Source organism: Scylla paramamosain, chromosome 23, assembly GCF_035594125.1.
Source record: "Scylla paramamosain isolate STU-SP2022 chromosome 23, ASM3559412v1, whole genome shotgun sequence".
NCBI classification, from domain to species: domain Eukaryota; kingdom Metazoa; phylum Arthropoda; class Malacostraca; order Decapoda; family Portunidae; genus Scylla; species Scylla paramamosain.
This window is the reverse complement of record NC_087173.1, coordinates 5,935,486-5,951,362: the sequence shown is the minus strand read 5'-3', so window position 1 is coordinate 5,951,362 and position 15,877 is coordinate 5,935,486. Positions and strand designations below refer to the sequence as shown.

The window sequence follows — 15,877 nt, the reverse complement described above, 5'->3', positions numbered from 1 at the left end:
CAAACTGGCCTGACGCTCATCGCTCGTGGGGGATGCGGTCTTTACTTATCATATTTATGTCTCTATGTGACACTTACGAAATTCCTAATAACTTCCTCAACGGGGCGGATTGCTGTAACAGTCCCTATACGAGTATGTTTCGTCAGATATTCAAACAAACACCGGATTTTGACAAGATACTGCCAGTGTTCACAATACATAGCTACTACATCTACTAACATTATTTCCCAGTTTCGCTGGCCAACTCCTCTTGTGAAGGACTTTTGAGGACGAGACAGCCTATATACGTAATTAACTGCCTCGCGTATATTTAACTCGATAGGATTCCTTCTGGAAAAAGGTTGTTTCTGTGGTACTACAGCTCCTTCGTCCAGATGGAGAGCTTTTATTATTCTCTCGGAGAAGCAAAGAATGAAATAAAAGCTCGGTTACTACTTCATGTAACTGGAAAACAAATTCAGCAACACGAGGCAACGTGATGTTGAAGCTACAGTACGTATGATTCAATAATAACTAGGATACGAGTACCACAAACAAAGAAAAATCACAAACAACCTGGTTATTCAGACTGTGTGCATTTACAGTCAAGTGTATCATGTTGGGTAAGCTAAAGGAAACCTGTAACATTTTCAACTTGTTAAGAAATCTGAGCTGATCAACAGTTGCCTGGAAAGTTGAGTCACGTACGATACTGTAATAGAGATCAGCAAGTTTAGTCAAGTAATAACTTAGAGTGATCAGCTGGCAACAGCTCGTGACTCTCACAGCATCCATCCCGCGCCCAGTCCAAAACATATTGCACTACACACCTAAAACTTATCTCTGTCTGTCAGTCAAAGTGAATTATTAATGGTTATAGTAGAATCTTTCCTTTTCCCTCATATTAAATATGCATATATTTGTTGTGATGATGCATAACTTACTCTGGCAATTAACATATTTATGTATATTTTTTTCTTTTATATGGTGTTGAAGAATCCGATTTTTTTCAGTAATCGGTAGAAAAATCTGATTTTTTTTTTTATATACAGTAAACTCTGTATGATTTAAAGCAAATATGCAGATATCCCTTATCTTGGACATGTCACCATACGCTGCCTTACAACACTTATTGATTTGTCTTGTCACACATGATTAAACTAGATCAAATAAATAAAGAATGATGAAGAAGTAAATATTTTTGGTATACTATATGAATTAATAAAAAAAAAAAAAAATGGATATCTTGAGTGTGAGCCTGGTTGTTGTTGTTGTTGTTATTGCTGCTGCTGTTGTAAACATTGCGGCTCGTACGGGACGCGGGGCTGACCGGTGACGTGGGCAAGGTAACTCCAGCTGACTAGAGAATGTAGCGCTACATATACTTTCCTTTCGTGTTTACTTGTATGTGGTTGTGAGCCTGAGCCAGAACCAGACCAACAAGACAACCTCAGTGTTCCTTCACCTCGTCTCGACACCAGACTTTGAAGTATTAATGTTTTGTACATGTCAGCTGTTATTTAGCTTAGTATTCATTGCATGAGCATATCTTGCCTTCTCACCCGGTTTACTCACTTGGCTGGCTACCCTGTTACTCTGGCCAGTCAAGCAGGTAGAGGAAATCGTGAAATACTAGGGTAGCTCAGGTTTGCAGGTGCGCCAGTCCCTTGGAAACAGTGTTAGGAAAGGTTTTTGACAATGAAGGGACTGAATAAACGGACACAAGCAAGCAGGTTTATCAATATTTTGTTAGTAGATGTTATCTTTATATTAAATGTGGTATAAAGGTAGAAATGGTAATTTCTATTGAGATGATGCATTGTAATTGTCTTGACTCCTGTGCTTTCGTTTTCATTCTTTTCTTCAGTACTTACACAGAAATCTTAAGGTATTGGTATAACTTTCTGAATAATGTGTCTGCTTCTCTTCCTCCCTGACAAGCTGGGGTGAGGAAAGCTACTTATCTACTAAAAACTAGGGGACTTCACTATGTCATGCCCACCCATTTTCATGGAAACACTTGAAAATTTTATTTAGAGTTAGGATGAGTTTAGCCATCAGAGGTGCCCTTGTTGGAGTAAATCCCTGCCATGGAGGTATTGTGTACAGTGTCCTAGATAAGTATACACCATATTGAATGTCAGGTGCTAAGGTAAATTTTGAGCCTTTGTACTATTGGGCAGTGTAGCCTTTCATGTACCTCCACTCTGCTTCCACCAACACTGTATATAATATACTGGCATATCTACAAGCATTTTATACCCTCCCATACAAACAATTGTAGCTGCAAATTTCATCTTTAAGGAGAGTTGTAAGTTTTTGGTTGTCAGAAATATTGACCTTGCTTCCAGTTTCATTTTCATTTGGTTCTTTCTTGATGTGAATGGGTGACTTTGAGGGTTGAGGACAATAACACTGGGGGGACAGACACATACTTCTTTATGAAACACAACACATATTTCTCCATTGTTATTATAGAAAGATCATTGGTATTGTTCAAGATTTAAATTGTCATTGGCATTGCTGTAACATTTCAAATATTCCCTGTTACAGTGATGGGTAACTTATTCACATGACCTATTGATTACTGCTTGATAATCTTACTCTCTGATTTGTTATCATGTAAAATATTATCTTTGTCATAGATAGTCTATATCCTATAATGCTATTGTGATGTTTGATTATTATAGAAAACGATTACTTTAAATTTATGCTCTGATGTGTAAGGATTGAGTTGGCTAATCATTAAAAGTGATTGTGTTCATGCAGATGGCCAGACAGAGGCGAGTAAACAAAGCTCCCTTCTCCCACCACCATCACCACCATCACCACCACCATGACCTCTCCCAGTTGGATGATGCACAGGGGTCATATTATAATCCTAAGGAGGGCAGCAGCACCACCAACAGTAGACGACACCAGCAGCGCCGCCGCCAGTAAGTTATTCACTCCCTATCTTTACTTAATGGTATTTGTAAGTTATTAAAAATGCTAGTATTAGTCTGTGTTTTTCCTTATTTTTTTTCAATGGGATAGGATGGCATGTATTTGGAGCTAAAGGTTTCCTCCCTGAATACCTTTCTCCAATGGACCTTCTCCCAGGAAGGCTGTTGACCAAGCCTGTCAAGTTGAGGTGCCTTTATCAGAATATTGTGTGATGGAGTTCCACTGTGTTGGTGCATCCCTGGTGGATGGTGGGGTTGTTAGAACACTACATCAGGAGCTTTGTCAAAAATAAAGTTCCTATCTATCCTTACACTATGTTAACAACCTCAGGAAATGGGTATCCAACACACACACACACACACACACATACACTATGGATTTTTTGCTGATGACTGAGCTGTCAGTTTCTCTCCTGAGCAGGAGGATTTGGGAGTTTGGTGTGAAAGGTCTCAGCCTTATCCAGAGACCAGGCTAACATGTGCTGTTACTTCTTCCCAGAAGGGTATAGCTGGCAGTCGTGAATCCAGCACATGATCCTCAAGATTGTGGTGAATGTGAGAATGGTGTAAAAAAAAAAATTCCTTAGAGACTATTCCTTTATTTGAAAAGGAGAATAAAAGTTTAATTTCTCTGTTCCAGGATTTAACATACACAACAAACATTATTGTGTAGAAGTAACTGTGATGAATAAATGGTTGACTAACTGGCATGTATGTACAACAATTTTCTTACACCTTTATATATTGCTAAATGTTGTAATGAGTACTTCAGCCTGTCCATACCAACAAGAGGATATTATTTGGTACTCCACACCTCACATTTCCAGATAAACAATTAAAAAAACTTGCAGGTGGTGCCCTACTGTACTGTACATGGCTTGTGCTGCCTTGGTGGTGATAGCAGTAATCTACTTCCTCTATGTTGGCTACGTGGAAACCAGAATAAACACCCCCATTGCTGCCCCCAAGGTCTGTTCCTACTGATTGTGGATTGCTGGTTATGATTTATCTGGACCTACCACTGTCTGTATCTAAACTAAGATTGATTTCTTATGTATACTTATTACCTGTTTATTTGCCCTATCTTTATACTTTAAATACTTACAGTGTTTAGTAGCTTATAATTCATGGTTCTCTAATGTACCACTTCTCCACACACAGGACAGTGGTTCTTAGATCTTATAAATAAGAATTATGATAATGATAATAAAATTATTATCATTACTTTCTTCTGCAAAGTTCTTTTGCTATCATGAAATTTTTCATGTGAATAAAACTTAAAATTTGCTATTGTAGAAGCCACTATTTGAAATAATTCATTCAGATTTATTCTGTGTATATATATAATACTGATCCAGTAAACCAGTGACTATAAACTTACAAATGCTGTAGACAGAGAAAGTGGTGTGCAGAAACAAGGTAATGAGTCATGCGCTAAGCCCTACCATGCCTGTCACAGCAAAATCAACATAACCTGTGCAGGATCTCAAGGCAGTGCAAGCTATTTGCCACAGCTTTTTACTCCTGTCATCATTTGTGTTGTGTATACAGAAGACTACACACAACTACAGTACAAAAAGAAATGGCTTGTTTTATTATCAATGTTCTTAAATTAATTTGGCAATTTGAGTCTGTTCCTTGCCATTTTAGCTTTTCCTTTAAAGTCAGTTTGGAATTGTCTGAAAGATTTCATTATCTTTAATTATAGGATTCTCTGACATTGTAAAATAACTTACATATAATTAATGTTTTTTAGATAAATGTCATGTAGTTATAAATGTTTTTCTTTGAGTAATTTCATGTAGATAAGTGCATGATTTTTTCATCAGTCAGTTTTCTCAATATTTGAGTCAGTTGTTGGCAAGTGGTCAGTGTGCAAGTATGTGTAATGTGTGCTTTTTGCCTATTCACTACATGTGATGACATGACATGATGCATAGTGTTATTGTATCAAGTTTTTGCCAAAGCTTGGGTGATCCTTAAGCTGAAATAATCCACAGTATTCAGAAGAATTTGGCAGCAGTGCTTTTGTGTTTATATAAATCAAAGAATACTTTAATCTGTTTAAAGATGGCTAAAATTTGGTTGACATTGACTAGGATTCTAATAGCCATCAACAAGCTGAAATCCATTTGTTGCTTCACAATTTGATCGTAGATAACCATCATTGGCTGTTTGAGAATTTGATAATTAATTTGTTAGGGATGCTGGAATTAGAGAAGGCATTGCATAGACTGTTTTAGCCAATAATTTAGGGTGTGACTGCAATATTTTTACTCAAGCTAATTTCTTATGAGTAGCAGTGATTCCAGCTTGATTTCATGCAGGATATTTTGGAGTGTGCCCACAGCAACCCAGATTCCTTGAATAACAAGGGCTCTCTAAATATGAATGAATAATCAGAGGTCATGAGTTTTGTAAAGAAATGAACCACCCTTTCTTCCAACAGGTGGTGACAAAGTCTGGTCTGGAGGTGCCTGAGAGGTACTGGGGCACTTATCGACCTGGAGTGTATTTTGGCACCAGAACAAGGCACCCAACATCACTCCTGACTGGCCTTATGTGGTTTGTTCCGGGCCACTTCCAGAACAATGTTTTGGCACTCAGGTGGGTGAAAAGATTGGGATCTACTTATATATTCACTGAGCATTATTATTGATAGTTATAGAGGACTTGATTGGAGATAAATAATATGTAATAATAATGATGATAATGATAATAATAATAATAATAATTACAGCTAGCTATAAAGGAGAGTGGTATTGGTGATGGTGATTGTTCAGACTTATAATATCCAATTTCTTTACTTGATAAATTTTTGTACAGCAAAATAAAATAATTCTCTCTCTCTCCCTCTCTCTCTCTCTCTCTCTCTCTCTCTCTCTCTCTCTTGGAAATTTTGTTATCTATGAGGCTTGACTACAAAATAAAATATATAGGATTATTTAGTACACTTAATAAACAAACACTCAAAAATCAACGAGGTTCATCAAACTAGGTCACTGCTGTGGTAACCTCTTGTTGTCCTTGCACCTCCCATGCCTTTATAACACTAACTTCAGCTTGTTTGAGAAATCTATCTTGGTATCATTACTAGTTAACCTCCCTTTAATATTAAATTAGCTGTGGAATAAAATAAATGTTACCATGCAGGCACTGGTGTGATCAGGCAGATGAGCTTAGCCGTTATGGTTGGCTGTTACACGATGGGCGTGATTTTGGTATGCAGAGCTTAGAAGACAAGCATGTCACCCTTCAGACTATGTTTGTAAAGCAGCAAGGAGGACAGCATGGTGGGGAGTGGTCAGCAAGGATCAATGTACTACCTAAGGTAGGGAAAATTTTACCATTTTCTGTTATTCTTATTGCTATTATCATCACTGTCTGCTTTTTTCTCCTAAGAACAAAAGATAGTCAGGTTATTACATGATACTTAAGAAGTAAATCTTGAATCATCTGAAAGTGATTCCTCCATTCTCACAGAGCAAGAAGCAAATAGGAAGTGAAGCATCAATCATTTATTATGTGGTACTTGATCCAGAAGATGAAGATGCTTGGCTCCAAGGGGAGATTGGCAGCCAGCATTCCCTTGGAGCAGTGAGGGGTTTTTCAACCAGTGTTGGGGGCTTCCATCTCTCTGTCAACAACCACAGTGGCACCATTACCCACCAACATGCGCTCCTCACCAAGCACCTGGGATTGAGTCAGCTGAAGGAGACAGTGATGAGGGGTCTGAGGGTGTTTCAGGGACAGACTGAAAAACACATTGGCCTGGCTGGTGAGATGTTTGATCATCAAGACCTGGACCGAAAACCAAATTTTGTAGCTTTGCAGGTGAGAATAATAAGGCAAGGGTTTCTTACACCTCTTTACTTCTTGGGATTTGATAGTAACAGCAAGGATCTTATAGAATTAAAGTTAGAATATGAAAAGTTAGATAATGGGCTTTGATAGGAGCAATATAGTAATTTGTAGCAGACTGTAAAAGTGATATATGAGTACATTGTACATCAAGGAATTTGTGTTAACTAGGTTGTCTATTTGTTAGTTTAAATCATGGTGATTCTTCAGGTCAGTGGTCGAGTGCCATTCTCTGTGGATGTGGTGTACGAGAGCAACAGTGCATCACAAGAGCGACAGCAGAAGCTTGTGGGTGAGGTGCTCACAACAGAACTCCAAGAACATGAAGAAAAATTCCACAAAGACTTTGAAGCTAAATTCTCCCTCGAGAGCAAAGGCTTCACTCAGGAGGAAATTAGCTTTGCCAAGGCAGCTCTAAGCAACATGCTGGGAGGGATTGGCTACTTTTATGGAGCATCACGTGTCACAGGACAGTACAACAAGGAACCGGTCCCTTACTGGCGGGCGCCTTTGTACACTGCCATTCCGTCTCGAAGCTTCTTTCCACGTGGCTTTCTTTGGGACGAGGGCTTCCACAACCTGCTCATTTCAAAGTGGGACCGTGAGATCTCCCAAGACATCCTTGCTCACTGGCTGGATCTGATGAACTGGGATGGGTGGATTCCCCGAGAGCAGATCCTTGGAACAGAAGCAAGGGCAAGAGTGCCAGATGAGTTTGTGGTGCAGGATGGGAGAAATGCCAATCCTCCAACTCTCCTTCTGACACTTCACTCCATGTTGGCAGAGTTCAAAGAGGATCTTTCTGATGATGATTACCACTACTTGACCCGCTTGTGGCCACGCCTCCGTGCCTGGTACTCCTGGTTCAACACTACACAGATTGGAGAGCTGCCAGGCACGTATCGCTGGAGAGGTCGCAATCCAGATGCTGTCAGGGAACTCAACCCCAAAACTCTGACATCGGGTCTGGATGACTATCCCAGAGCCTCTCACCCAACACGGGAGGAGCGACACCTTGACCTCCGCTGCTGGATGACCCTCGCGTCCGGCTTGATGGCTGACCTTGCTCGTTTGGTAGAAAAGGATCCCATAAGATTTCAGGAGTCATACAGGCAAGACTTTTATTTTTCTTCTTTCTGTTTTATTATCATAATTGTTATTATTACTATTGAATGTTTGCAGACTTTGAGAGTGCTTGTATATGTAGTGTTGCAGGGAGATCTGAATGCTAGTCAGAAATGCAATGGTTTTGGGTGTAGTTGGTATTTATGGTGTGCCTAGAAGAAAAAACTATGGACAAAGAATAATAGACTTGTACATTGAGCATGAATTGGTGATTAAAAATAGCTTGTTTAAGAGGGATGTTTATAAGTATACATGGGTGAACAAGCAGATGAAAGGGTTTCGATAAAGCAATGATAGATTATATTGGGGTGTTCAAGAATATAATAGGAAGATGTTAGCTGTGAGAGACTTACATGAAAGGTTTTAAAGTAAGTGACTGCATGAAAAAGATTGAAAGTGAGGAGTGGCAAGAATTGGAAGGAATGTTGTAGTGTGGTATGGATGAAAAAAAAAAGCAAATGAAGGGAAAAGAATCCACTTTAATGCCCTTGTACAATGTGAAAGAGCATCAAGGCACATGGGAGAAGATCAAGGATAGTGTGGGTAGTAGAAAAGGTAAGACAGGTTAAGTATGTGTGGAGCTGTGGATCCATGTGTAAGTGCGAGTAATAGTAAGGGGAGAGAGATGAACTTTTGGAATGACTTCAACAAGTGCTTAAAAAAAGAAAAAAAAAAAGATGTTTGAAGGCTTAGATTATATTGAAGTTTTAGCAAAGATGAGAATAAGAGATAGATGGGAGCATATCAAAAGTGCTGGTACAAGGAAGGTGAATATGGTGCTGGCTAGTGAAAGGACGGACAGGAAGGGGGTTATAGAGAAATATGAAAATAAAGTATGTGAAACTAAAAGAAAATGGGATGACAGCTGGTGAGGAAATGTTTAAATGAGGCATTTAGTGTGCTCGAAGAGTGGCAACAGAAGTGGTGGGATATAGAAAGTTTTATGGTCGGAGAAAGGTTAAGTGCATTGTGGACAATTAAGATAAAGGAAGCTGTTAAAGAGAATATTGCAAAAGAATATGTTAAAGAAAATAAAAGAGACAAGGACTAACTTATGGAAGAGAAAAGTGAAGGATGTGTGGATATGTGGTCATCTGAATCTGTTATCTTACCCCAAATGTTAGCATAATGTTTGGGAAGATTCTTGAAACAAAAATTATATTTGCAATACAAGACAGGAAGTATGGTTAAGTTTATTTTTTCCTTGAGGCAAAGACATTATTTTATTGTATTCTTATGGAATACTTGTGGATGTGTTGGTGAGGATGCATGTGCATGTGGGAACCCTGCGCTGGGTAGCTCCCTTTGCTGAGATGTTGATCTAGTATGTAGACTAAGAAAAAATCTGGGCTGTATGTAATCTAGGTAAACATGGGCTATAAATTATGAAATGCTATTAATAAAAAAAAAAAAAAAAATAATAATAATAAATAAATAAATAAATAAATAAATAAATAAATAAATAAATAAGCTATACTAGAAAATCCCTGATGTGTACTTTTCAAAAATTTCCAACAGATTCCTCTCAGACAGCTCATGGCTAGATGCACTACACTGGTCCTATGCGGCTAATGGCTACATGGACTACGGCCTCCACACTGACCAGGTTGAGCTGCGTCGGGCGACCCCCAACGCAGAATATCAAAGGGTAACACTAGAGCCACCACAATATCGTCATGTTGATGCCTTTGGGTATGTGAGTTTCTTCCCACTTTTCCTTCAGATTATTGATCCTCACTCCCCAAAGCTGGGTCAAGTTCTTCAGGACCTTCACCGAACTGACCTTCTGTGGACTCCGTACGGCCTGCGGTCTTTGGCACCAAATGCACCACTCTACAATCGCCGTAACACGCCACACGACCCTCCTTATTGGCGGGGACCAATCTGGATAAACATGAACTATCTGGCAGTGCGAGCTCTCCATCACTATTCCAACAAGGATGGTCCACACCGTGACCTGGCCAGGCAGCTCTATCTTGAACTGCGGAAAAATGTGATCAACAATGTGAAGAAACAATACATGAGTAGTGGATACTTGTGGGAGAACTATAATGACCGCACAGGACGAGGACAGGGGTGTCGGCCCTTCACTGGCTGGACCTCCCTTGTTGTGCTGATGATGGGGGAGACTTACTGACTCATGAGAGGAAAGAAAGGGAACTAGACACCATTTGCTAAAGTGAATGAGGTAACTCCTGCTGGCCAGGAGTTAATATGAATAGAAAAATTTACCTCCCTAATATGTAATTGTGTATAAACCAGCATAAATTTGGAAAGAAAATAAATTTCATGAGTTACTTTCCGTGAAGATGAAATCATAATTCTAAAATCCAAATACCTCAAATAATCAATGAAAACCTTTTCTCTTCTAGATACATGATGTAACTTGTATTTATAACATGACAACATGGAGGCATGGAGACACATCTGAACTACTTTGGGTGTGCTTTAATCAGACCACACGTTGTTGTAGGTGTACCTGAATGGCTTCTGGTGAGAAGGGAGCCAAATCTCCAGGGTTGATTGATCACAAGTAACTGCATCCTCCTTTATTGCATGGTTTTAGGTCTTCCTATGAAAGACCTAGGGCCATAACCTCACTTTGATATCCATTCGACCAGATGTGCCAACCTGTCTAATGCAGTTTTTTCAGGAACATTAATATCTGTGATCAAGGTCAATAATTTACAAAAAATGAAAAGTTTGCATTCATTTACACACCAGACTGAGATCCCCGTGACAGTAGGTAGCTGAGACAAGAATCCATGTCTTGTCTCATTTGTGGGAGTAAAAATATGGAAGAGGTGGTTTTCTAGTCCCCTCACTCCACTCTTTTTGTCATTTTTGACTACTCGTATGTGCAGGGAATACAGTGGCAGTATTTTTCTATCTGACTGCAGTGTTCAAGCAGGTCATCCCTTCTACCACAAAGGTATAAAGTCTCCATGCACATTCAAGCACTCCAGTTTCAGTATTGTCCTGCTTTTAAGTTTAGTAGGCAGTGTGCTGAATTTTTAAAATTATGTATCACATTTCTTTTGCATTGTCTTGGATTCCTGCATGAAAATGTTAAGAATTGTTAAATAAATAAAGGTTTTGCAAAATGTTTGTATGCCATTTATGTAGTGTGCAGTGTATCTGATGTGATCTCATCTAATGAAATAAGATGTGGGAAAAGGAATGGATTTGTAAATGTTTAGCAGAAATGAATCAGTCTTGGTGCTGATCCCAGATATGGAGAGACTTGGGTATCCTTGCAGAACTAACTCACTCACTCACTAGTGTGACTGGTGAGGATCTGTCCTCTCCTCTAGAGGTCTAAAGGCTAAGGTGGAGTTTGATTTAGTCTCAGGTAATATTTGTGGGAGAAAGAGACATATAATGTGAGTTTGTGTGTGAATGTCTTGTTTTACATTTTCTCTCTCTCTCTCTCTCTCTCTCTCTCTCTCTCTCTCTCTCTCTCTCTCTCTCTCTCTCTCTCTCTCTCTCTTATGTAACCCAATTTGATCTGTACACTGCCTTCAGCCACCATGAGTAAACATTCTGACTTCTTGCAGCTTCCTTATGTTCTTATGTACCCCATTTCAGGTCACTTTTACGAAGGAGTGTTTACTTCTTTCTACCCATGTGGAAATGAGCTGCTGTGGTTACCTCAGACTTCAAGTATGGAAGTGGCCAATATTCGTACACAATATGAAATAAAAAGTTATTTCTTTTACCAAATTCTGAAAGGCTATGATCCAATAAGGCAAATCTTGGGACCCATTATAGGCTTGGGACCTATGCCTTTGAGTGGTAGCCTTTAAAATTTCAAGAACTTGATCATTAAGGCCATGCTGGAATAACCAATAAAATTTGAAACTTAAGATAAAAATACCATGCTGATTAAATATACAAACTCTCTTACTTGTAGATATGAATGAAGCAGCAGAGCCACTCATTGCATAGTCAACTTGCAGAGCAGAGCATTATAATCTAAGCAAAGGTAAGACAAACTTCCGAGTCAGAGAGGACAAGACTTCATATTTTGTCATCTAGTATACATCTTGTCATACATTGAAACTATCTTTTGCAACAATTGTATAATATATACTTCAATTTGGCACTGCAGGATGGAATACCACAGCAGGTAACCGTATAGTGCCATACTCTAATTCTAGTCAGACCCTGCTCTAGGACATCATGATTGTTTGTACTGCATTTTGAGTGACTTGCATTGCACTGCCACTTAGTGCCCTCCTTAGGTGACAAATGTACAGCCACATACTGCATCTGATGTAAAAAATCACTCCCAGAGCTGGAGAAAATCATTCTTACTTGAAAACTATTACCTGTTTATCTAAAATAATTACTTAGAACATTAAGTGTATATGCTTAGAAATTATATATTTGTTCTATAAGATAGTTATGTATTAATATGAAACTGTCATGTTATTAAATGTGTGTGTGTGTGTGTGCTACAAACAAGTCTTTGAATATTTTCATTAATTCAATTCAAAAGTGGTAGTAGTTGTATTTACTAGTTAAACTGCTCAACTTCCCCTGTGGCCCTTTTTTATCTTAAACACACACACACACACACACACACACACACACACACACACACACACACACACACACACACAAAAAAAAAAAAGTTACAAAGGGTGTTAACATTCATTGCATCCATAGACTAAGTGAAATGTGACAATATTTTCCATAGATTTGTGATGAATTGTGGAGACAATTACTAAGAATATACCAGCAGATCTTTTGGCTCACATCAGGCTAGACTGTGATGAGCTATTCCATTTAAAGGAGAGAGAGAGAGAGAGAGAGAGAGAGAGAGAGAGAGAGAGAGAGAGAGAGAGAGAGAGAGAGAGAGAGAGAGAGAGAGAGAGAGAAACTGGGGCATGAAAAATTGAGTAATAAGAGTGAAATATTTTTCCTCCTGCTAACTCTTTATAGTGGCCTTATTGATCCCTATGTGCAGTACAGCTCCTATGTATGGGGAAATTCCACTCACAGTTTTATTATGTATAGGGGATATAAAAATTTTCAGCTTCACTAACTAGCTTCTTTAAACTCTTCAATCTCTCATACACTGCCCCAGTTTTGCTTCTCATTTTATCTTCTATCGTTATTTGTATGGTTACTGCTCCTCTGAACTTGCCAACTGTATGCCTGGCCTCATCCACATTCTGGCTGTGCATTTCACCATTATTCTGCCTACTTAACTATAATGTACAAATTACCCAGTGTTTCCACTCTTTCATCCTTTTCATTGATATTCTAGAGCACTGTCTCTTTCTAGGCTTTCCTTTTCTGACAAACTATTTCAGAAGACTATCAAGATGCTTCCAGAAATTAACTGGGTAACCCATTTTAAAACTTTAGAAATTAAGTTCGAGAAGTAAATTTTGCTTACACTCAACTTTCTCACTTAATATAGTGTTTGTTTTTATTTTAGAATTGTGTGATTCTTGCAATATCATAATTCCTGTTTGTTAAAGGTTAACCAACTTTGTATGTATGAATGATATGACATGTAAATAATACTATACATACAATATTATTGTTTTGACTAGATGTTTCAAAATTATCCAGCCTTCCTTGCTACCAGGAATCAATTGCTGAATGATAATTGTGAAAAGGGTATAGCCATTAGGTCCACAACTGAACTCAGATCCATAATCTGTAAAAATATTCCATGCTAAACACTATACATTATGTGACTTGTTGCTCATTGGAAATGATTGGTGAAAAGAAACTTAAACAACACCTAACACACCTCAAGTGTGATCTTGCTGCCCTACCATGCTGGGACCCAACTTTTTGGGGAAAAAAATGTTACCCACATTCTACATCCCTGATGCAGTAAAGGGCAGACAACAACCTGTTGCATTCCCTTTCACTGTGTTTTGTGTTCTCCTACAATCTTAATTCTTCTGATCTTGGAATTTCTTTACAAAACTGGTAACTGACAAGTTTTCACTACATCTGAGAACTTAAAATTTAAGGAAAATGTCAAGTGCATTGGAAGTGAAGGCAGAAAGTTAATAATACTTCATCCACCTCATACCAATACCTCTGTCCATGACTAAAGTGCAAGCTATACATATGCAGTCCTTTTCATTATTAGATCCTATTATTCCATTGCATCACAAAGGCCTCCCTCAGCCTTCTCCACTCATTTGTTTCCTGTCTTGTCTATCCCCAGCCATCCCAGCAAAACTTCTCATCTCATCTCACCATCTAGTCTGTATCCAGGAGTATCATTAAGCACTTGTGTAGTAACTCATGCATATAGTTCGAAACTCACACTACAGGAATTAAGTGAAGTTGATCAACTAAAACAGTGATTATGGATGAAGAGATTATCATATTATAGGGCTAAGGAGTTAGCATTCTTCCTCAGGGTAAGTGGTCCTACTTCCCTACCAGCCCAGATGTATGTGGGTATGCAGATGTACTTACATGGAGAAGTGGAACTCCTACACTGGGGAATCGTGTCAGTCAGCACTCATGTCTTGAGTATGTTGTTGTTCCCCAACATCTGTACAATAAAATACAGATGACTTGTTTCTACACAATTATGAGGAATTAGAAGGAAATGCACAATAATGTGATGCAGATTCTGTATTAGACAAAATAAGGCATCATTTTAGAAGAGGTAGACATGTACAGTAGAGAGAGAGAGAGAGAGAGAGACCCTCATTTGTATTTGTTTCATAAGAATTTAAACATACCCAGAAAGAAAGGAGAATCCAGCAGGGAGATGGCAGGATAGGAAGGAAAGACAGGAATTAGGTGGATATGACACATGAATTGGAAGGAAATACAAAAAGGAAAAATAGTTGCTCAGATGACTCATCCCTGCTCAGTTTAAATCTTTGGTTCCCTGTCTTTGCACTAAAAGTTACAGGCATGACTTTTTGAGGAGTATCAAATCTACCTTTGATATCACTGAAGTCAGGCAGTTGAGATTTCTACACGGTTCTCAGATCTCAAAATATCAATCTTAAACAGGTCCTGCATGGGCATAATGTGCTCTGGGATTTAAAGTAAAGGAAGTAGGATATGACCAGATAATTAGCAGGATCAAGTTATGGATTTGAATTACATAAAGGGACAAGATTTAATTTACGATTGTAATGCTGTAGCAGGAAGCAGAAACACAAGTCAAAGCAGGACTGACCATGAGGTATCTTATGGTTAACCTATTCACTGCTATTTGATACATCCTTTCTTAATTATTTGCCACTCTTAAACCTTCCTTCTTGCTCTACACCCACCCTCAGACATTATACATTTTGGGAATTGTAATATCAATTTTTTAATGACATTTCTTTCTTAATGATGCTTATAAACATTTCATACATTGTTCTTTTAAGAGTCATGATTGTTACATATCATAGTGAAAGAGTTAAGGCTTATCATTCCAGCCTGTTAGATCCAGGTTCAATCCCTGGTCACATCCACCTCCCTTGTTTATAATAGATAAATTTCTCAGTGTTTCATAATGGAATTGAATGAAATGCAATGCCAGGATTAGGGAAATAATGACTGATGGTCCTGCTTCTAAATGTGGTAAGTGTAAGGCTATTATCTTGTCATTCTACAGTTTATTCCAATAAAGAACAAACACTAAAACACCATAATACCATTGCACTGGTAGCTGTGACATGATGATGGGAATGAAAGCTGTGTAAAGAATTGATTCAGACCATTTACCTAATGTACAACAATAATGCAGTGGTTTTACATGAACTGTACTGCCACTGTCTTGGGAATTACACCATTACACTCACGAATTAATATTATTAACTCTGGTATCTAAATCTCTCCCCTCTTTATGTATCTAGTTATTCATTATCGTCATCATGTCACACAGAAATGTAATGTTAGCAATATAAGAGCATATAAGGGAACCTGCAAGAAGAAACCAAGCCTATACTTTGTAGTTCCTTGGTTCTATGTCCACCTAT

At 38.4% G+C, this 15,877-nt stretch overlaps 2 protein-coding genes across 3 annotated transcripts in view; one reads left to right on the top strand and one right to left on the bottom strand.

Annotated features, from left to right (window-relative positions):
* The first annotated feature begins 1,202 nt into the window (after positions 1–1,202).
* On the top strand, positions 1,203–11,018 carry LOC135112059 (mannosyl-oligosaccharide glucosidase-like). Of its 2 annotated transcripts, none has more exons than XM_064025944.1 (8): positions 1,203–1,325; positions 2,749–2,915; positions 3,776–3,893; positions 5,374–5,531; positions 6,078–6,255; positions 6,408–6,758; positions 6,996–7,897; positions 9,429–11,018. In XM_064025944.1, exons 2-8 carry the CDS (start codon positions 2,749–2,751, stop codon positions 10,045–10,047), a joined length of 2,493 nt encoding a protein of 830 aa, XP_063882014.1. In that variant the 5' UTR covers positions 1,203–1,325; the 3' UTR covers positions 10,048–11,018. The 2 variants fall into 2 exon arrangements, with proteins under 2 accessions (XP_063882014.1, XP_063882015.1); XM_064025945.1 differs by lacking the exon at positions 1,203–1,325 and adding an exon at positions 1,332–1,468.
* A 3,352-nt stretch (positions 11,019–14,370) lies between these two features.
* Positions 14,371–15,877, bottom strand: part of LOC135112060 (DNA repair protein XRCC3-like) — an 8,059-nt gene continuing 6,552 nt past the window's right edge. Inside the window, exon 7 of the mRNA XM_064025949.1 lies at positions 14,371–14,445. Coding sequence (XP_063882019.1) covers positions 14,413–14,445 — 33 coding nt within the window. The 3' untranslated portion in view covers positions 14,371–14,412. The remainder of the gene's footprint in view (positions 14,446–15,877) is intronic.